This window comes from Carassius gibelio, chromosome A23 (assembly GCF_023724105.1).
Source record: "Carassius gibelio isolate Cgi1373 ecotype wild population from Czech Republic chromosome A23, carGib1.2-hapl.c, whole genome shotgun sequence".
Taxonomy (NCBI): domain Eukaryota; kingdom Metazoa; phylum Chordata; class Actinopteri; order Cypriniformes; family Cyprinidae; genus Carassius; species Carassius gibelio.
Window position 1 is genome coordinate 12,817,231 of NC_068393.1, and position 23,283 is coordinate 12,840,513.

The following is a 23,283-nucleotide window of genomic DNA, read 5'->3' on the forward strand; positions in this document are numbered from 1 at the left end:
TGCAGGTGTTTTGAACTGATTAGTTAATTGGCACGTCACCATATTCTAATTTGTTAAGACCGTCGGTTTCCTTCAGAAATATAGTGATATAAAAATACCCACACTGGGTTTATTCAAGGAAGCCAAAGCATTTTGGAAAATCTATTTGTGGCGGTCAGTTTTGATATTGCCACAAATAAATCTATGTATGGAAACACAACGAACCTTACCTGCTTGAACTCTTTCATTTGATCTGAGTGTCTGTTTTTAAAGTGTTTTGTTAGTTTGGTGCATTTCCTCCTTTTGATGTCACCATCTCTCAGTGCTTTTATGAAGAGAGTACATCTGCACACCTTTCTGATGAAAAACCACCGGTACTTTAAAAAAACCTGTTACCGTAACGTATTCAGTTGTTTAGCACTGACTTGGTACTGAAGTACCGGGTCTTTTGAAAACATTACATCATATAATTTACATGACTCCAGTCCATCAATTAATGTCTTATGAAGTGAAAAGCTGTAGGCTATGTTTGTAAGAAACACTTCAATCATTAAACTGGTGAAACCATATTCTATCCATAATGTTGGTCACTCCATTGAAAAAGTCATCTTATCTGAATCAGAAGAGAAATTCAATATGTTGGTGGATTTGTTTGTGTGGCGGACAACTGAGGAAATGATTAAATAATCTTATCTACGTTAAATCTCACAGGTTGACTTTACAGTAAATCTCATAAAGCTACACAGCCCCTAAATGGACATGGTGACGAAAAACATAAAAGATGACAGGAAAAATGATTTTGCATTTGCTGGCATAACATTTGTGTTCCTCCAGGAAACTTTAAATTTGCTCACAATCCTGCCACCTCATATTATATTTCCATATATTTCCATAACCAGTTCTGTGTTCACAAAAGTAAAAAAAGTTTCAATTTTCCCCCCCATTTGCCTTTAGGGGCTTTATTTATTATACTAATTAATTATTCTAATGCTTCCATTAACTACTGATGAAAGAGACTTGTTTTGAGTTTGCATTTGAACTTTAAAAATTCAAAATATGGAATTCATCCAACTTCAAAAAAATTTCTTCTATATAAACATAAACGGACAAATCAGACAGAAAATTACTCCGAGAGAATGAGATGTTTTTGCATGTCTGTGAGGATGTGTGAGAGCCAGTCTTGCCTTCCATGGAAGAGCCTGTTGTACATGTGAAAACAGCTTGAGGCTGAATGAAGAATGAACAGTACTTGTCTGTGGGCCAAAGAGGATATGAAGGATAAGACAGATCTCCTCTGGGCTGAAAAAAGCGTATCCTCAGTGCTCATGCTCTCATGCGGAGGAATCTGAGCCAGTCGCATCTTATGCATTCTAATTAGATGTCAAGTTGAAAATGGATCTTGAATGAGTTATACACCACCCTATGGTCTCCTGCAGTGAAACGTAAGACGAACAACAGAGAGTGTATCATTTTAATTACACTACTGGGGAAAATGTTCAGATGGATTTAAGAATAAATTACATTTTAGTTGTATTTAAATATGCCCCTCAAGCTAAAATTGCTCAGAATGTCATCTGAAAATCCAGCAGAACCATGAGCACCATACATTTTGTTAATTGCAGTGGCCACTTTCTTAGACAGTAAAGCACTGTTTTCAAAATGACTGTACAATTATGTCAAATTGTGGTTATTCTGCGTGCAGATCAGATAACCAATTGCACTGGCCAACTCAGTGGTGCTTAGAGGTAATGTGTGATTATATGCTCAGCTAGGAGTTAGACACAGAGTTGTTTTGTTGTACTTTTTTTAACAATAAACATTGTGAGTTGTACTGCTTATTGTGAGCTTCAAAAGAATTCCAGAGGTATTTTTGTTTTATGGCACCTTTTTAGCTTTAAGGGGATCATTATCATCTTGTCAGGACTGATGGTGGACTGGAAAGTCATCAGATTAGGATATTAGGCCATTTCACACTGATGCATAAGCAGCATTTCAATGGAGCTTACGCTTATTAATGGCTATAAATGATACAATTTTAAACAAAATGTATCAGGAGAGAACCACTGAGAACTATTACAATCTTTTGGTTTGCTTTCTAGAAAAATATATCTAAAATGATTGCTGAAACTTGAAATCAGTTTTAACTTTGATAAAGTAGTGCTTCTGAGTTTTGTGGGCCAGTTTCTTCTAAGCAGTGAACTGGCTATTTAAAGCATTAAGTGTGATGTGTGTGTTTGTGTGTGTGTGTGTGTGTGTGTGTGTAGTGACTAAAGGAGATGAATTATGTTCTCTAAGTACAAGACGAGTAGGATTACTAGAATCTCTAAACTTCTGTCAGAATTGTCCTTGTTGTCAGATTATAAAGACTCTTCACGAGGAGAAGACTCTATAAATAGAAGCATAAGAAGACTTTAAAAGAGACCAATAATAATAATTGACTTGTGTATTTAACAGCAAGCACAGGATAATGTGGAAGACTTTAGCATCCTGAAATGCTGTTTTGATTATTGTGCATGTTTTTCATTATTTTATTGCTAATAAAATGTCAGGACAAAGAACGTCAAGAACTAAGAAGTCACATTGTTAACAAAGCTGGAAGGACACCAGGGTTTCTGTGGACTTGATGTGGTGGAGAGGATCTCAGACCCTTAGCTCTCTATGCTTGGCCCCAATATCTTTAACAATATTTGTTTTTTTGTTTTTTCGCTTATACGGTTGCAAGAATACAGGCATTGTATTTTGCAAACAGAGCAGTCACAGTTATTTAACCTCTCCTCCAGGAAAACCATCACCAGGAATTACGCACATTTGAACCTCAGAGCCATTATCCCTGAACATCAGACAGAAGCCCTGCTGCCTTTCATGTGTCTTGACATTCAGGCCACGGCACATTTGAGACCAACATATGTGATCTTTTAAATCATGTTTCTTTTTTTTCCCTGCGTGCCCAATTTGAAGTGTCCAGCTGCTCTTCTGATCTCAATGGGGCCACAGTTCACGTGATGTGAGCACATCATCTTTGTTTATCACAACCATCTTTTTTGTCAGTATGCTTAACCAACTCATTGAAAAGCATCAATATACAGTATACTCTAATAATAGTATATCAATGATTGTGCTTTGGAGCTAGTCTAGGAACTTGTATATGATGCGAAATCCAGCATTTTTGTCCGATATTATTAGGGAACTTACACACTAATGTAATGCAGGCTTGGCAAACCATTTAGGAGTCTTAGGACTTCTCCCTTTCAAGTAGATTAAAGCAGCGATTTCATGATTTGTAATAGCTTCCCAAAGACATTATTAAGATTGCAAGTGAATGGAATGTTTTAAAGGACTTTAAATGAGTCCAAATGCTTTCAGTGTAATGCAATTCAAACTAAATGTGTCATGCCACTAGATTGCCTTTGAATGATCAATCAAGGTCATTGGGGGAATCCACAGCTTGATGGTAATATTTAAAAATGCAAGCTCAACATATATGCTTAAAGAAACTTATCTTGAGTCTGAGATACCAGGAGATAATTACTGTATGTACATCACATGCGGTGCTGCTGAAGAGTACAGAGGAGCCTGGTTCAAAGCTGTGGGCGTCATTCACACCTGAACCCATCAGACATCACAGCTCATAAGATCTATCTCATTACCTTGCCATTTAAAACATCATCCCTGATCAGACGCCTCCAGCTGTCACATACCCATCAGTCTCAGAACACGACATTTTTTTAGGTGCACCTACCTGGGCTTGGAGCTTTGGTTCCATCATACAATATGTCTGACAGACTGGTAATTGTACTAAAACATTTACTCGCAGTCTTGCATTTGAATAAAATCTTGAAACAAATAAACTCAAATTAAAGTATTAGACATGACTCCATTTTAATGTGACATTAGAATATGAAGATTTAAAATAATACAATTATACATATAAAATTATAAAATAATAAAATCATTACAGATGCACCAGTTTAAATGAATACTGTAAAAGGGATTTTTTTTTTTATGTGGATTAATTAGCTTACAAGAAAAATCTAAATAATGTATTTTATGCTAGTTGCTGAACATGACTTTTTTCAACAGAAGGCATGCACACTGTTAATAGATCTAATGGACATGGTGTTTACCATTCAATCTGAGAGTGACTGCCAGGAGAAGCAGTGAAGTGACAGGGTGAGGATTCTGTAGCAGTTTAGTAGCCCTGTGTTTGTCTCTGGGGCTCCAGTATGATCCCGCTGGAATCCTGAATGCAGGAGAAAGCAGCACGAGGGATTTTCTTCACATTGATGTAGTTGTACTCTAAATGGACAGTTGACAGGGAAGATTCCTCAGTCCCCTTAAACTTACAGATTGATTTGACCGGGACAGAGCTGAAAACACAAAGCCATACAAATTATTTACTATAACACTTTTCATTGTAGGGATGTGCATATTTCCATAATAATTCATTTTGTAATCTTTTCCATTAAAATACTTAAACATCATTTTAAACTTAGAAAAATCTAAAGCAAATGTGTCTTTGAACCTATTCATCTATTCTCCAAAATTGTGTTTCTAGACCTTACTTATTGAAGAGCTGTTTAGAGAGCAGAGATATGCATCCCTGTAATTACTGGCAGACCAAGCAAGCACACAAATATTTTAATTAGTGCAGTTAATGTAGTTCACTCTTGCGCGTTGGTTCTCACACTACATCAGCTGTGATATTGTTTGCACTATAGCCTTTGAAATGCAAACTTATATAAAAGAAAGAGTGAAGTTGGTGAGCAATAAATGAGAGAGAATTTTTAAAAGAAGATCAAAGAAAAAATTGCAGAGCTGAGTCTGAGCAGGAGAAAAAAAAATCAAAAGAGAATGAGGATTTCAAGAAATAACAGGACAGAGTAGGAGTTGAGATGTGATTGCTGGCATAAGTTTGAGGGGTTTTCACAAATGGAGGTTGCATCATTTGGGCATGTAGAAGCTTAACACTATGGTTCTGTTCCAAAACCTAGTGACGAACTAGACGGCATTTTAAGGCATTCAAACTGTGCTCCATATGCAAATACGGTATTATTAAAAACATTATGCTGCCTTCTCAGATACTTCTCAAATTCAAGTACATTGTATGTTTTTTGAAAGAATTAGGGATTCCAGTATGCACTGCAATGAGCACAGTAAAAATGTGCTTATAACAACATTGTTATTCAGTATTGAAAAGTATACACTTTCTTGAGATCAGTAGAGATTCTATGATGGTGCCTTAAAAGGTAGCAGTCTATGTAGGGCATAGGCAATGATGTTTTAACCCCTTTAGAAGCAAAGATCACAGGCAACCCCAGATTAATGTTGTACAATATTCACAGCATGTGAAACCATCACACTCTTACTTGATTTGGACAAACTGTGTATCATTAGATAGGTTAAAGACTCCAGCTTTGATATCTGACCACTGCGTTAAGGAACAGATCTTTAGCATACATACCTTATACGGTTATGGTCTAGATGCAGTAGCTTGAGGTTCTTGAAATGGCACATATTGTGTGGCACCCTCTCAAGTCTGTTGTTGTCCAAGTGTAACTCCACCAAAGATTGATAAACACCCCGAAATGACTTCCCCAGCACACCGTGCTCTTCTAACAGGTTGTGGGAGAGGCGTAGGGACTGTAAGCCTGGGCGGAGGTGACTCAATGAGTATGGAGGAATGTAGTGAATGTGATTGTGCTGTAGGGAGAGTTTGCGCAAGGCCCTGGGCAGATCTGAGGGGACCACTGCCATCTGGTTATGGGACAGGTCAAGAGTTTCCAGCTTCCTGAGAAAACAGACCGACAGAAGTGTGGTGTTACATCATGGAGTGTATTAGCGGTGGGCGACATAACCAAAGTCTTATATCACAATATAGTAATTTTATTTTAACGATAACAGTATATACTACAACGTAATTATTTTTGCTGGAGATACGAATACCAAAATGTTCTGTTAAATTTCACAATTCTTGATACCATTTTTGATACAAAAGCAAAAACTAAAACTAAAAAGTATTTTGCGAATTAATGCACTTTAAACAACTTTATAATTCAGAATGCTGTTTAGGTTGTCAATAAATTTGTGTTTTGAACAAACCTTTAAGTGAAGGAATTACTCTCATTCACTTCGATACACTAATATTTCTCATTAACTGAAGTCAGTGAGCTTTATTTATAGTTTCTAGTTGTCAATAAATGTGCTTTTCAACAAGTCATTCAATGATTCAAGGGCTCACTCATAACACATAAATGATGCTAACTTTACATATTTTTACCACCTACTGCTGTAAATATGTAATCTGAAGACATGGTCACTGAACTAATTATTGATCATTTCAGTGGACAAATCTGAACAAATCTTTTTGCTGAATGGATTTTAAAAAAATCAAGACTTTGGGATGAATCCTCACCACTAGAAAGTAGCATGAACGTTATAGGCTTACTTGGGTCAAGCAGCTTCATCAGAAAAACAAACAGTGGTTCTTAATTCCAGTCTTTGCAACCCCCCACTTCAGATTTTGTATGCATCTCTTATCACTTGAGACATTTGTTCTATTCGTAAGTTCCCTGTGAAGTGGACACAGGATATTCCACCAAGATTCCAGTGTGAAGCAAACGTATATGTTCCATTCAAAGGGCACCGAAGTGTGCGAGACGTGAATTTAAATTGTATTTATTTAAAGAGGTGTATTATGTTACACGTCACACTTCTCTAGTAAGTTTCATCAATGTGATAAGACGCTGCAGGCCGTGGCATAGTGCAAATCCATGAATGAATGTTCTGAAGTGAAGTAAACTTCAATGGATTTCTGTGCTTAGGGAGTAGGGAGCGATGAACAATGTAAAGGGACACTGTCAATCGGAACACAGTTCATGCATGGAGCTCTTTTCTAACCAGCTGATTATTTGAATCAGGTTTGTTAAATAATAGTGACATGCTAAACATGGATACCAGAATGGACCAATGGAATTCATGCTCGTCTAAGCATGTCTGTACAATACAATTTGTATTTGTGTAAACCATGTTAGAGTATTTTTTGATGGTAAGTGTACATCGGTTGCATCATATGTAGTGGGACTCTCTCAAGTGCTGGGGGAGCTTGTGAAGTTTTTTGCAGTGTTTGCACGGAGAACGGGCCCCATTGCAGGTCATTAAACCAGCAAAAGACAGCTAGAGCCAAAACAGCCTGTGTGTCGGCTTCAGTTAAGCGTATTTGTGTGTGTGTGTGTGTGTGTGTGTGTGTGAACATTGTGAAAGCACAAGGGGGGATTGGAAGTGGACGATTTCAAGAGAGTGAGGGAATATCCTAAAGTACATGGTACTGTAAGAGAGGCTTTTGTGTTTTCTGAGAGGGTTCTGGAGGAGGCAGCTGGTGTAAGTTTACAATGTTCGTCTCAGCAGGAGTCAGGAGCACATTTCCTTGGCCTCCGTAACACTGACGGTTCCCCAGTCCACCAGTGTGCTGAGGAGGAATAAGGGTCTCATATTGCAATGTCTGCTACAATAATATCAATAGCTACAGTGACCTCCATGTGGATTTCATTCCCCCAACAAGCTCTGGTACTGACCTTGAGATGAGATGTTAGATGTTGCAGACTGAACGTCAATCAGAATATCTGGCAGTGAATGTAGCTAACAGAGTTCCAGAGAGAAACCCTGAGCTATTATGTTTAGTTCTAGTTTTAAGTAAAATGAAGCAATTTGACAGATTTATTTTAGATTTATAAAGCATTTTTTGTGTTTGTCTAAAACACTGTGTCAGACATTTGGAAAGTCTTGCTTAGGGCACATAGAGGGTCAATACTGCCACTGGTGAACCTTGAAAAACAAATAATGTAAGTGCATGACGTTTCTGCTTTTTGGAAATAAGTGTTAATGCAAATAGGGGAATTTTTCCCCCTCTTTAGGAGATTTTCATCAACAATAGGGTTGTTAAATAAATCCATGAATGTTTTATTATGCATGTGCGCAATGGACCACTGCCACAATAGAGCCAACACATTAATTTACAGCCAAAAAGACACACACACACACACACACACACACACACACACACACACACACACACACACACACACACACACACACATATCCATAACCAAAATACTCTTATATACACAATATACTCTCACCTAAAGGATTATTAGGAACACCATACTAATACGGTGTTTGACCCCCTTTCGCCTTCAAAACTGTCTTAATTCTACGTTGCATTGATTCAACAAGGTGCTGAAAGCATTCTTTAGAAATGTTGGCCCATATTGGTAGGATAGCATCTTGCAGTTGATGGAGATTTGTGGGATGCACATCCAGGGCACGAAGCTCCCGTTCCCACACATCCCAAAGAAGCTCTATTGGGTTGAGATCTGGTGACTGTGGGGGCCATTTTAGTACAGTGAACTCATTGTCATGTTCAAGAAACCAATTTGAAATGATTCAAGCTTTGTGACATGGTGCATTATCCTGCTGGAAGTAGCCATCAGAGGATGGGTACATGGTGGTCATAAAGGGATGGACATGGTCAGAAACGATGCTCAGGTAGGCCGTGGCATTTAAAAGATGCCCAACTGCCACTAAGGGGCCTAAAGTGTGCCAAGAAAACATCCCCCACACCATTACACCACCACCACCAGCAGCCTGCACAGTGGTAACAAGGCATGATGCATCCATGTTCTCATTCTGACTCTACCATCTGAATGTCTCAACAGAAATCGAGACTCATCAGACCAGGCAACATTTTTCCAGTCTTCAACTGTCCAATTTTGGTGAGCTCATGCAAATTGTATCCTCTTTTTCCTATTTGTAGTGGAGATGAGTGGTACCCGGTGGGGTCTTCTGCTGTTGTAGCCCATCCGCCTCAAGGTTGTGCGTGTAGTGGCTTCACAAATGCTTTGCTGCATACCTCGGTTGTAACGAGTGGTTATTTCAGTCAAAGTTGCATTTCTATCAGCTTGAATCAGTCGGCCCATTCTCCTCTGACCTCTAGCATCAACAAGGCATTTTCGCCCACTGGACTGCCGCATACTGGATGTTTTTCCCTTTTCACACCATTCTTTGTAAACCCTAGAAATGGTTTTGTGAGAAAATCCCAGTAACTGAGCAGATTGTGAAATTCTCAGACCGGCCCGTCTGGCACCAACAACCATGCCACGCTCAAAAAATTGCTTAAATCATCCTTTCTTTCCCATTCTGACATTCAGTTTGGAGTTCAGGAGATTGTCTTGACCAGGACCACACCCCTAAATTCATTGGAGCAACTGCCATGTGATTGGTTGATATGATAATTGGATTAATGAGAAATTGGAACAGGTGTTCCTAATAATCCTTTAGGTAAGTGTATATGTATACTTTATTATTTTTAAGTATTTTAATATTTACTATTATTTTTATTATATATTTATTTTATATTAAGATTTTATATATTGTAAACTCATTTTTATTTATATTATATTAGCAGTCTCTGAAAATGCACAATTAAGCTGACCAGTAGAAAAAAAAAGTATTACACTCCCTGAGCTATATCTAAAAGCAAATACCACTGTAAAAAACTTTTAAACGCACAATAAAAGATACCTGTGTGACAAAACAGCCATAAAATACAGTTTTGTAATAAATAAATAAAAAGTTTAATTCCAAACACAATAAAGCAGTTTCAGGGTTATTGGCTTCTGATGTCTGAGTCAGATTTATATACTGACATTGTTCTCAAACAGACTCCCCCCACCGATAAGCCAATAACGGTGAGCATTTTTAGGGAGCACTCCCATATTGAGAATCAGAGAGCACGGCTGCCACCTCATGTCCAAAGGCACACCAATGCCAGCATTGCACAACCACCCTTACGTAATCAAAGCACATTTCGTTGGATCTCATGTTATATCATGCATGCGGGAGACCCAGGCACAGCTAAACTCCCCATCATTTAGAGCACTATGATTTGAACTAGCAAGAGCTAGCAATGGCATAACCATCTCCAGCTGTGGCTCTGTAATTTGTGCTCTTTTCCTGACATTATTCACAGAACAGGGTTTTTTTTTATTTACACTTTAAAAGAGTGAACGGCATTTACATATATGCATGTGTGTCTATTCATATCTGAACAACCGATGGCTCTTGGTTGTATCCTCAGACAGAGACACTTTATATAACTCATCATGAAATGAGAATGTGAACTTCTTGGTGAAACTTCACTAACTTGCATTTTTGTCTGCTTGTGTGAGAAAACAAGCAGTGCATGTCCTTTGTTTCACCCCCCTGCCTCATTCCTGTAAGCTCAGTCCACCCAGCGCATCAACACTGTCCTCACATCCATCCAAATCCTCAGTCTAAGGTCATCGGCCTGCAGAGGAGCCCTCTCCCAGCACACCCTGTTCTTCATCCCGAGAACCAAAACAACCCTCCAGATGACAGGGGACCTGTCGTGTCAATGCACACACACAAAAAAATTGTGCACCTAAATAAACACACAGGCATATGAACACAGAGAGCACCGCGTTCCTTCAACCCCAAGTTGCACAGTTTCCCATGACATTTGACTGCGTATTGCTGACGTGACGTCACTGGTCAGAGATGAGTCACTTCTAAAGAAACTTATAAAGACTCTTATTAGCAGTTCTGCTAGAGCTTTTCCTCTAAGAGGAAACAAGATATTTCTTGTTAAACCTGAAAGATTTCTGTCACTCCATTGAAAGTCCATGCAAGTTAAACTTTCAAGGTCCAAAAAGGTCATAAAGGCATCAAAAGAATGCTAGAGTAAGTTTAAATGCAGAAACAAATATAGAGAAAAGGAAAAAAGTTGATTAATACGAGGTGCCTTTGTTATGCTGAGGATCTGTAATAGTTATCCGTTAGTATTTCCAATCATTTTATAGCAGTTCTGGCACAAGACCCCCAGAGGCTTTGCCATCTTTGGGCCACAGATGTTTTTTTTTTTTTTTGAGGCAATCTTCTCAGCTGGGAATGTAATGTGACTGATCACAAACAAGATTCAAGAAAACATTGCCATGGCTACATCTTTATGTCTGAATGTATGTAGAATATGCGGCTGGGCTGCTTTGAAAAATAGAGTGTTGAGGTGTTGATGGAGCAGGGATTTAGACTTAGACCAGGACATTATTTGGGCTGACTGGCACTCATAAAGGCTGAAGAAATTAAAGCCGACAGTAAAAGTCTTGTCTTAACTCAGGGAAGTTCAGAGATTTGTGCCAAGATAATAGCATGGTGCAGCAGTGTTTGGGTAAATCACAGGATCACACACATGACTGCATGCACACACACATACATCTACAGTAACAATTAACAGTAGCAATTTGGTGACAAAGTGACACTATTTTTAAAATAAAGAGCCTCTAAAGTTAAGCTGATTGTAGATCAAAGCTCACTTGTGCTCATTGCAGCTAATTACAGGTTACCTTAAAAAGGCAGCTGGAAAGTAAACAGTGCACCAGCCATCGAAGCAGTTCCAGTGATAATGTCCACTTTCCTGGTAATGCAAATGTTCAAGAGAGTGAATGGAAAGAGAGAGAATTGGGAGTTCCTGCAAACCGCTTTGAATGGTACTGTTTCAAAAAGATTTGCAAAATGTCTCTCCATTTTGCAAGAAAAGAAAATGAGTAAAAGATGTTCAAGATGAATAATGTATTAGTCTGATTTACTGATGGTATGAAAAGACAAAAAGCTTATGGAGCAGAGAAAGTTGTAGTGGAAGGTCTCATTTTAATTTACTTTGGTCTGTTTCTCACATAAAACTTTTGTATAACATCAGAAGACTTAGATATAAATCATGTAGGCTACTTTTATGTTAATGTTGTGGTGCTTTTGTCCTTTTAGAAACTTGAAAGTTACATTTCACATTCATTGTAATGGCATGGTGAATCGCTGCCAGTGATTTAAAATATCTTATTTATAAAGGTTTGAAATAACAGGAGTGTGAGTAAATGACTGGATGTTCATTTTTGGAACTTTAGGTGTCTCTTTTAGGTATAAAGTACTGATTACTGTTGCTTTCTGATCACAGCATCTGTTTTTTTGTTTGTTTTTTTTTTGTTTTTTTTTTAGCTTTTAGTTGAAGTATGGATGTTTTATGTGTTAACCACATATCTGCAGTTTGGCAACTCTAAAATTAAATCCACAAATGTCTCCCTGTAGGAATGCTTGAGCACCACGACCACTCCTGCATGATTCATACCCCACACATTCACCATCACACAGCCAAGCCATAACCAGTGCGCTCCATTTGGTTGAGCAGCCAAACATCTGCATTCACCGCAATACAAGTGCAAACTCTTATCCATGAGTGAACTCAGGCCTAATTACAAAATAGTCCCCAAAATCCTCCATATATGACCCTAGACGAAGTCTTTATTGCTCATGAAATTAAGCTTGGATTTCCAAACAGCTGGGACATGGTGTCAGGGCTCCACCATTTCACTACTGCTTGCGACAATGAAAAAATATTTAGGAGCACCAGTGCGATTGTATTTTTTTATGTATGTGCTCAGGGGGTGTCAAAGGTTTCTACTTACGTGTTTTTGCAATTTCTGTTGATTCATTGTTAACCAGAATCCACTCACTGCTCAAATCACTGGCATTTTGTTCAGTGCTGAGTTCTGCACGCTCACAAATCCTCTCATTTTAACAAAGTGTGGACAGGGTCTAAACAAGAGTTCAGTGTTCAGTGTAGGGAGCTTCGTTGATTATAATGGAACTTTATGAGATCGCGATGGACTGAGGTAAGTGACAGCTTTTAATGATTATTAAAGGAGCTTGCAAATGTTATACCGATTTAATACAACAGTACAATAAACAAAATTAAGCAACTTATATTCTCTGACTATACTATCACCTGATTTTGCTCTATTTCATCAAAGAAAATAGTTTCAAACAAAGTCACAGCTGAGCCACTGCACATCTCCAAGCACACACAGCAGTTTTTCGTTTATGAATGAAACTATTGAGTCAGTAATTCAAGTTCCCGTTCATAAAGATTTCATAAAGCTTAGTTCCTGAAATTATCTTTTCCAACAAATCAATTGAATGATTCAGTGATAAAGTGACTTACCACCACTTACTGAAAGTTTTATTTTTTATTTTTTAAAAGATAAATTTTAGTTATTCAAATCATTTAATATTCAAAATTCTATATATAAATCATGAATATTTGAATAATACTGATCGGTTAATATTGATTTCTTGATTGTTAACATTCTTCTTATTCAATTTTTTAATTAGAAGTTTCAAATGATTCCGATGATGAGGAACACAGGTTTATAGCACAGTGTTCAACACATTTAGCGATAGAGACTGTTCTCATCATGTCTTTTGTGCACCATCTAGTGGCTAATTAGTTAAATGTACAAAGGGAATTGTGTGTATATAAATCTATAACTTACATATTCATACTAATGTAAAAAATATATCACAATATATTGTATGAAGTATTTCATATAGAAATATGAATATGAATATATATATATATATATATATATATATATATATATATATATATATATATATATATATATATATATATATATATATTTTTTTTTTTTTTTTTTTTTTTTTACTATTTATGACAAAACATGAACTAAATATTTTTGGACTGTATACGGTATATAGAACTGTGTTTTTATATATAAAACAATGATTGTTTAATTTGATAATCTATATTAAATATAGATTTTACATAAAATTTTGTCTTATAAATATATATTTTGTACAAATTATAACAAAATAAATGTTGAAGCAGATTATCATTCCATAAGCAATAAACATATCTAAAAAAGTGCATTAATAATGCCAAAAAAACAGCATGTGAGACTCACGGCAGGTTGATCCAGGCCTCAGGGTAGAAGCTGTTCTCTTTTAGGAGGTTGTGACTGAGATCTAACACCTTCAGGTGGACACACTTATCCAAAAGCTTGTCCTGCACTTCCACTATTTGATTGTCCTGCAACCTCAGGACCTGCAAATACACCAAGATGAGTAAAATGTAGAAACCATAAAGCTATACATAGAAGCAAGTGACTGAAACATTGGCTAGGTTGCAGAACTGACCTCTATAGATGGGGGCAAGTCTGCTGGGATAGCACTGAATCTGTTTTTATCCAGTCGTAAAAACTTGAGTGCCTTCAGAGGTTTGAAAGCAAGGGGTTCAATGCTGCCCCCATAGAGAATGTTTCCTGCCAGTTCTAAGACTTTTAAGTTAGACAGGCCTGCAGAAAACGAAATCTATTAGTTATTAAAGTTAAAGGTGTATCAGTAATTTCTTTTTATTTTGAAATATCCTAGACTTATTCTGACACCTAGTGGTGTGGATGTAACAAAACAAACAAACCCACCCTGTTGAAAAATAAACCAGCATATGCTGGATAGGTATGTAATGAGGCTGGGATGCTGGTTTGAGCTTGTTTAAGCTAGTCCTTTGTTGGTTTATGCTGGTCCTTAGCTGGTAATGTGCTGGTCCTAAAGTGGTCCGACCATCTTAAACCAGCAAAGGACCATCTTAAACTAGCAAAGGACCATTTTAAACCAGCAAAGGACAGCTTAAACCAGCAAAGGACCAGCTCAAACCAGCAAAGGACGAGCTTAAACCAGCAAAGGACCAGCTTAAACCAGCTCAAACCAGCAAAGGACCATTTTAAACCAGCAAAGGACCAGCTCAAACCAGCAAAGGACCAGCTTAAACCAGCAAAGGACAAACTCAAACCAGCAAAGGACCATTTTAAACCAGTAAAGGACCAGCTTAAACCAGCTTAAACCAGCAAAGGACCATTTTAAACCAGCAAAGGACCAGCTCAAACCAGCAAAGGACCATTTTAAACCAGCAAAGGACCAGCTCAAACCAGCAAAGGACGAGCTTAAACCAGCAAAGGACCAGCTTAAACCAGCTTAAACCAGCAAAGGACCAGCTCAAACCAGCAAAGGACCAGCTTAAACCAGCATCCCAGCTTTAAAACATACCTAACCAGCATATGCTGGGTTTTTTTTACAGGTTTTTAAAACAATAGGCATTATATGGTATACCAACTTTGTAAATAGTTACAGATAAGAAACTATGCTTAATACACTGAGCAACTACAAGTGTTTCAAGGTTGCTATGTGAGACAAGTGACAAATTAAAATATTACATGTCACTATATATGCTCAAAATATAAAACATGTTTGATTTCCTCTGACTGTATGGAATCATAGTCTGAAGATAAAAAATTGGAGTCTGCTCATCTACTACTACATGATTTTCTGTGAAATCTGTCGTCTTAAATCTGCGGACTGGCTCTGACTGACTGATCTATAGCGTCAACTGTTCCAGACTGTAAATCAGGGTAAAAATCTGCAGTGTATTCCAGCCTTTAGATGTACTGTATCTTATGAACAAAAGAATCCAGCAGCAGGGATGTTATTAAGATAAAGGAAGTAATATTCGGCTGGTCATGTGATCTCAACATGTTGACCCCCACCAGGCAACTCGTAATAAAAGAGCTTTAGTTCAGCTACTGATATGAGACTAGATTATATCTCCTTTGAGTGTAAATTATTTAAAATATTGTTTTCAAAAGTACTACTAAATTAATAAGCAACTGAACTGAATGAACTCAAAAACAGAACAAACCTTTGAAGCTGTGTGTAGCCAGTTGGTTTATTTTATTGTTGTTTATCTTTAGATCCTCCAAAGAAGATGGCAGGCGTGGAATTGCTGTAAGTGCATTGTCATCAAGTTTCAGACTCTTCAGTTTTGTCAGATTCTGTTAAAAGAGCAGAAAAATGCTTGTCTACTGGGTACTTTGTGGTTACATCCTGTTTGTTTTGGGCCTAGTGATTTATGAGACTGAATTTTAACACAGCAATGTTTCCACTGTGCCAATCACCAAATGAAAAGCATGTTTGCACAGTTTGTTTTGTTATTTTAATGATAAGACATATATTTCAAACCCTGCTGCCCTGGACTATCGGAGCTGCCTGACAAATTGTGCACCTATTTCCCTTAATAAAAAGCATTTACTCTTATGCTAACTTCACCGACATTTCATAGACATCCAAAGAAGACAGTGGCATTTTCTTCAAGTTGCGGTTCCTGTTTTCATGCTGCTGAGTTTACTTTGGAAGTGGTGTGTTTGGTCTCTTCTAAAAGTCTCCTGCTGTGAAATCCGTCCGTATCTTGGCTGAACTTGTAATTAGCCGTTATAATTTGAAACTTTTAATTTGCATGTTGCATGCAACTTTTAGTTTGCATCCTGACTAGGATGGAATTATTTTTAAATTTGATGTAGACATCTACAATATATTCACTTTAAAGATTACAGGAGTATAAAGCTGGTGTAATTGAAGGGAGAAAAAATGGCAGTACCATGAAAAGTCTTTGGCCGAAAGAGGAGTCTTCCAGCTTGTTCAAACTTAGGTCAAGCTCTTCAAGTTTTGGCAGTTCAGAAAAACCACTGGGAGTAATTCTGGTTAAGTTATTTCCTGTAAGACAGCACATTGGTTAAAATGTTTAATGGCTGTACTTATAACAAAACACAACCAACATGATTTATAGAGCATCTCAAGTGAGTCTTATACTTTTGTTGGACCGTTCAGCCATTCCAGACCTTACCAGGCAGTTCAAGGATGGTGACTTCCTGGTTTGTGATGACTGGCAGGTGGGAAAAGCCAATTTGCTTGCAAGATATTCGACTTCCTGCCAGTTTGCAGCCTTCTGGTAACGAGTCTTGGCTCGAAGTCCTGTTAGGTGCATCATTCTCCTCTTCGCCTGCCTCTTCTTCCTTTCTCCCCACCTCCTCCTTCTCTTTTTTCACTTCCTCATCATCATCATCATCATCATCATCATCATCTTCTTCTTCCTCGTCCTCCTCATCATCATCATCATCATCTTCTTCTTCATCCTCATCCTCTTCTTTTCTCTTTGCTTTCTGTTCTTTCCCTTTGTCCAAGAGGTGTTTCTTCTCCTCTTTGAGTTGCCTCAAGATTGCATCGAGTTTCCCTGTGGCTCCGCCCCATCTCTCCAACACAGCATTGAGCTCCACCCACACAGCCTCGGTTCGCCCCCTTGCTGACTGATGGGGCACACGGAAGGCACACATTAGTGACACAGGAATGACCGGAAACACGCTGGACAAACTAATCAAACTAAATATAGTGGACAAATAGCACAGGCAGGAATAAAGAAGGTGGAAAATGAGAGGCTGAGCATTAAGACAGGAAGCAAAAATAGACTTATAATTAGCATTTATGGTATGGTTGTGTATCTTGGACTGCCAGAATACACACACTTGTTTCACTGTAACAACAGTAGCAGCCTGTGCAGCAAACAGGCATTACTATAGTACACAAGTATGGTCATGAATTCAATTTTTACTGTTTTCTATATATTTCACCAAACTGTTTGATGTTAGAATCTTGATTGGTTTTTACTCCAGAAATACAAACTCACCTGTGTACCTTTGGCAGTGTCGCTTACTTGCTTTGTTCTTTGTGCTTTGCTGGTTCTCTTTTCATCTGCCAATGCAGCCAAGATTCAACACAATAATAACACAATCAGTGAATTCAGAACCATGTGTGAACCAAAAGCTACACTGTTGACAGAAGAAGCTACACATACTCTACCAATCAGAAGTCTGGGGTACGTTTTTCTTAAATAAATTACTATTTTAATCCAGCAAAATGTATAAAATGTATTAAAATGACAGTAAAGACTTTAACAAGGTTACAAAAATTATGTTTTAAAGAAACATTTTTAGAGAAAAGTCATCATTTGTTTGCCAGTACCATCCGCTTTCATATTTTGTTATCTAATGCAATATGCAGAGACACACACACGTCCAAATATTTAAAGAACTTTTAAACAATGTAAACTATTTTGTGGTAGATACACCAAAAACCAGGGAAGCTGCATTTACCTCTCTTTATTTCTACCAAAATATTCTTTGATGCTCTGTAACTTTACTTAAGTACTTTATCCTAGTTCAATAAGCGCTTCAATAAACATGAACAAAGTATAACAGACACCATGAACTATTCACAGTGGTCTTGTCTGACCATTTCTGGGACTGCATCCTCTGTCACTCCTCCTGAAATTATCATTACTCACATTGCTGATCTACTCACTTGGTGTGGATGAAGAATCCACCGGTTGATGCTGCGAGGATGAAACATCTGTCTCAGATGAAAATGTGGTGAGTGAACTCAGTTCATTCAGGACTTCTCCTTCCACAGATAAAGCTCCAAAGAACATGCAAAACAGAAAAAGAGCCTGCATGGTTGTGATGTGATCTGTTCGGACGCTCCCCGTGTACCTGCAGGCTCACCTCAAGCTACCCTCTTAAATTCCCTCGTAGTCAGCGGTGAGAAAGAGGAGGGGGTGGAGAAAACAGGGAGGAGATAGTTAGACATGTACAAGGACCTCCGTTGCTTATAAAGTCAACGCTTGTGCCAACAAACACTAGAGTTCGGGACAGAAAGAGAGAGAGGCAGAGGAATGATGGTCAGTGTCAGTCACGACATGCCACAATGACAATGTTCACACCTTGTAGCACTTGAGATGGACAAATGAAAGAGTTATCCAAACAAGAGGGCAGTGAGTGAGCAGTCTGATACCTCAACCTCAACAAGTTACTGCCTGACATACTGCTATTAGTAAGAAAAAGAAAAAGATTGTGCCAAAAGAGAAAGATATTGTTCTCTAACTCATACAACAAACAGATGGAGGCAGACATGCATACAGACAAATGCTATGTGTTTTCAAAGCATACAGTTACACTCCTCTCTTATTATAGAATGATTTATATATAGTTTCACATTTCGAATGTCTGAATGTCATTGCATTTGATAATTAGATTGCAATGCTTGTGATAACCTTAATAAATTCCACTAGGTTTGATATTATTGTTTTCTAGACCAATGATATTCATACATTTTAAGTTTGGCACCGGCGTCCAAATACTTTTTGTGTAAAAGTTCCGTAAACACCATCTTTTCAGTTTCACTCATTAGTGTGAAATCAGAGATTTGATAAATCTGTGGGGGAGGCCAGAGTTTCGCTTGAGTGAGGGTCTCACAGACAAGCTCTCAGGGTCACTTTGTATAGGGAGAGATTGTTTTCAATTACATTTACACCATAAATTATCACTGTACAGTGAGATATTGCCTTGCCACTCTGTTTAAATTTGCTCAGACAACATGGGATACAAAATGGACAACAACTGTGTACGCTGACATAGGAAGCATATTTTTTATGTGCACACCTTTATATCTCTTTTTCAGGTTTCTTAAAAGTTGTAATCTGATGTGCATTTGCATTATATATCAGATATCATATAATATTCTCCCTTGTCAACCAAGATCCTTTTTAAATGGATGACCTGGTATTTCTGTCCAAACAAACTGTGGGTAAGAGTTAGACTGTAATTTTATGCTATCTGGTAAAACCACTTTGCCAGACTGCTGCTCCTTGTACAAATGTCTGTCTGTAGTGAGTGTGATCTGCTGACCTGTCCGGTGTCCAACCCCACTCTGGCCTCATAGATCTGTCCCACACACACTCTCTGAACCTCAGTGTTTCAGCTGCTACACATTCTCAAGATGAGGTGCTTGCGTCATTGCTGGTCATGAGAACATGGGCAGAGAATGATACATTTGATCGTCACCTAGATTAATGAGTAAAAGCAAGAGAAGAAGTTTCCTCTAGAACACAGCAAAAGTTTGTAAACTTTGATGGCAAAATAAACCCCAATCATTATGCTTTCATGCTTATTATGAAATTAAACCACTATTTGTCTATGAATTGTATGTGTGTATGCTCTGTAATCTCTTAGTTTAATAGTCTTTTAAGGGAAGGTTCATGGCTAGTAGGTGGTTCTTAAATTAGACCATAGGGATCAAAAATAGCATATGTATCATTATGATGTCAGAACCAGAGGCATTAGTCTATGCTTGAAGCTTTCATGCTGCTTGTGGCAGCAACCTTGATACTGATGCAGTCTGATTTTGACATAAAATACTGATTGATTTGTAGAGAAAGATGACGAGGGGGGGGGGGGGAACCCCAACATCAAATAATTCTGAAATATTAGATCAGAATCTAACTTATCGCTTGCAGTCAGGACTGATGTAATAATTGACAAAATAAGTTTTCAAACAGCTCAAGCAAAAGATGTGACTCGAGCGCTAGGTTCTTTTCTTTGGACTTAATTATAGAATAAAGGTGGAATTGTGGTGCGGAGGTGCCACAGTGAAGCAGCTGTTTATATATCACTGGTCTTAGATCTCGAATAATTAGATGTTTCCCCTGATCTTTCATTCAGAATTGCATCTAAAACATTATCTACGATGGACATGAAAAAAGTTATGGATATAAATATCATCAAAACATCCGAGCACTCTAGTGAAACTCTAGTTCATTTTTCCAATTTAAAACAATGATTTACATTGCAAATTAAATTTTAGAATAAAAAAATCAGAGTCAGTTTAAGACTATATAACCCAATAACCCAAAGACCATCTTAAGCTTCAATGCTCTAGAAACATTTATATATATATATATATATATATATATATATATATATATATATATATGTTTATTTTTACATCAAAACATTTTTGTTAAAATATTTTCTCCAACTTCCAATGTGGTTCTTTTTAAATTTGGTCATCCAGTCACACATTTTCACTGTGCTTTTGTGACTTTGAAGGGAATTATTAATGTTTTGGGTCCTCAGCAACCCCAAACATTGGTTAAGATTTAATAACAAGAAGTGCTATTGGCCTCTTTGATTATAGTCATTTCTTTCACACATAGGACCAGTGCCTCCCACAATAATGCAGTTATGATGCTGCTCAACAATGACTGGCAAATGCAGGTGACCAGTGGATAAGTTTAGAACTTGATATGGGGTTGTTGCTCAGGCTGCCAGAGAGACCAGTGCCAAGGACTTATTGTCATAACTCCAGTTCTCCTGCCTGTTGTCTCTGACATTCCTCCTCTATTTATATCCCATTCCATCTCTGACCCCTTTCTGTTCTGCTCCCTTTCCTTTTTCACCCATCCCTCGCTCTCTTAGATAGGAAAGGGGAGTGACAAAAGGCTCTGTCTTTTCTGGGGCGATCCATTCCAGCCATAAAGGCCAAGGCAGGTGGCCCTGAGACTCTTCGTCCTGTGTCTGCCGTGAAGAGAGGAGTGCTGGGTGACAGGGCTTCAGTGCTGGATTACCTGTGAGGAGCCTACAGACAATTTCTAAAAGGAAACCTCAAACCAAGAACAGTCATGGATGATGTATATAAAGCAGCGGTAAGTTATTAATGCACTAATTATAAGCATTTCATTCCACTCAGGCTGCCTGTGACGCTGTAATAAGAGTCCCATAAGTTCTATCGTATTGACGCGTCAGCTAAATGATAAATAAATAAATGTTAACTGGTCCTTGACCATTTCCTTCCTCTGTAAATGACAGATTTCAGCATTCAGAAATCAATCCGTCGGGGAAGTTAGCGCTCAAGGTTAAATCAATAAATGGGAGATAGGACAGCAGAAGTTTGCGGCCCTTTAAGGGCACATGGCACACCATCAAAATGGATTAGGTCAAAAAAATTAGCAAAACAAAAAAACAGTGTAAGGTTTAGATTTAGCATATTCCGTAATAGGTGGTGAAATAGAAAAGGGTCACTGACAGTGAGGCTAAAGCATTTCACAATGGGGCAAAGGGTGTCTGGTGTCCGAAGAACATTGCACGAATGACAGCTGTCATTCCTGTAAAGAAAAGACCTTGGTCAGTCTCTATCGAATGACATGCTGTACAGTCTAACAACATATTGTATTTTTAGATCAAAGTCAACTTGAGCAAAGGTTTGAGCTCTCTTTTCCACCTAACAGGTAGAAAACTTGACAGAAGAACAAAAAAATGGTGAGTTTCTTTTTTTTTTAATCTGTCAGTTTGAATATAAAGCTGCATGTATTCTGGTGTACCACAATGTCAGCTCTCTTAGTTGTAAACTTACAAATGTTACTGACGTGTTACATTTGCGCTGTTATCTGACTGTGCCTGGCAGAGTTCCGTGCTGCGTTTGACATCTTCGTGCAGGACGCTGAGGATGGCTGTATCAGCACTAAGGAGTTGGGAAAAGTGATGAGGATGCTGGGCCAGAACCCCACTCAAGAAGAGCTACAGGAAATGGTAGATGAAGTAGATGAAGATGGTATGTTGGATTTTAGTTATATCATTGCATGTGTAGTTTATGGCAGGAATTGGGATTTCATTGGTGATTGGACTGTGGGTTGTAGGAAGTGGGACTGTGGACTTTGATGAGTTCTTGGTGATGATGGTGCGCTGCATGAAAGAGGAGAGCAAAGGAAAATCAGAAGAAGAGCTGGCTGAAGTCTTCCGCATGTTTGATAAGTATGAACTGGATCTATTTTTAAAGTATATGGTATTGTATTTCAGATTACCCCTTATACTAGATATGTTTTATCGTTGTCTCTTTAAGGAATGGAGATGGTTACATTGATTTAGACGAGCTGAAGAACATGCTGGAGTCGACAGGTGAGGCCATCACGGAGGACGACATCGAGGAGCTCATGAAGGACGGAGACAAGAACAACGACGGCAAGATCGATTACGACGGTATTAATTCGCACTCAAAACATGGTACATGTATGATTTTTTAAGCAAAACGGCAAACCCATTTCTACAATTAAAATATGCATTACTTTTAACAGAGTTCTTGGAGTTCATGAAGGGTGTCGAGTAAAAATGGCGCCTGACGGATCCAGAGCTGGTTTCATTCCCTGACCCAATCCGTCTCTCTGACATCAACACATGGACACTCATCTGTATTTCATACATTTCTCGAATTTGCTTGAAGTAAATGGTATCATGTACTGCTGCCCAAAACATTTATGTTATTTGTGCTCAAGTAAAAACATTTTGTGTACATTTACAACTTTTTTGTTTTCCTTCCCTAGCACATTTCTTTGTTTTTTTTTAATCGTTTAACACCCTAATGAAAACAGATATTGGAATTGTGTCTTTAAATTGAGGAAAATATACAGTGGCAAACATAAAGCTTCTAATTGTTATTAGCCATAGCCAACACACACACGTATCGAATTAGACACGCCCCCATCTGAATAACATACTCACCGGTCAAGAGGAAACATTTGTAAGTGCAAGACTTTGACAGCCCAGAAATCAAAAATTTTCTACCTAAACCAATGAAAACCTGTGCCTATTATAGATCAGTGTCTCATAAAGGTAAAAAAAAAAAAAAGAAACTAACCTGCTAACACTTTCAAACATAACACAGCTATATCAA

At 38.0% G+C, this 23,283-nt stretch overlaps 2 protein-coding genes across 2 annotated transcripts; one reads left to right on the forward strand and one right to left on the reverse strand.

The window, feature by feature from the left end:
* Nucleotides 1-3,839: 3,839 nt before the first annotated feature.
* LOC127944439 (extracellular matrix protein 2) lies at nt 3,840-18,418 on the reverse strand. The gene is made up of 9 exons (XM_052540355.1): nt 18,085-18,418; nt 17,411-17,475; nt 16,574-17,033; nt 16,328-16,443; nt 15,593-15,725; nt 14,038-14,195; nt 13,806-13,945; nt 5,441-5,767; nt 3,840-4,346 (listed from the first exon to the last, which is right to left on the reverse strand). The coding sequence occupies exons 1-9, from the start codon at nt 18,233-18,235 to the stop codon at nt 4,169-4,171; spliced, it is 1,728 nt and encodes a 575-aa protein (XP_052396315.1). The 5' UTR covers nt 18,236-18,418; the 3' UTR covers nt 3,840-4,168.
* Nucleotides 18,419-21,078: 2,660 nt separating this feature from the next.
* LOC127944441 (troponin C, slow skeletal and cardiac muscles) lies at nt 21,079-22,911 on the forward strand. Its single transcript, XM_052540357.1, has 6 exons — nt 21,079-21,262; nt 21,845-21,875; nt 22,021-22,167; nt 22,253-22,367; nt 22,456-22,592; nt 22,688-22,911. Exons 1-6 carry the CDS (start codon nt 21,239-21,241, stop codon nt 22,717-22,719), a joined length of 486 nt encoding a protein of 161 aa, XP_052396317.1. The 5' UTR covers nt 21,079-21,238; the 3' UTR covers nt 22,720-22,911.
* Nucleotides 22,912-23,283: the final 372 nt, after the last annotated feature.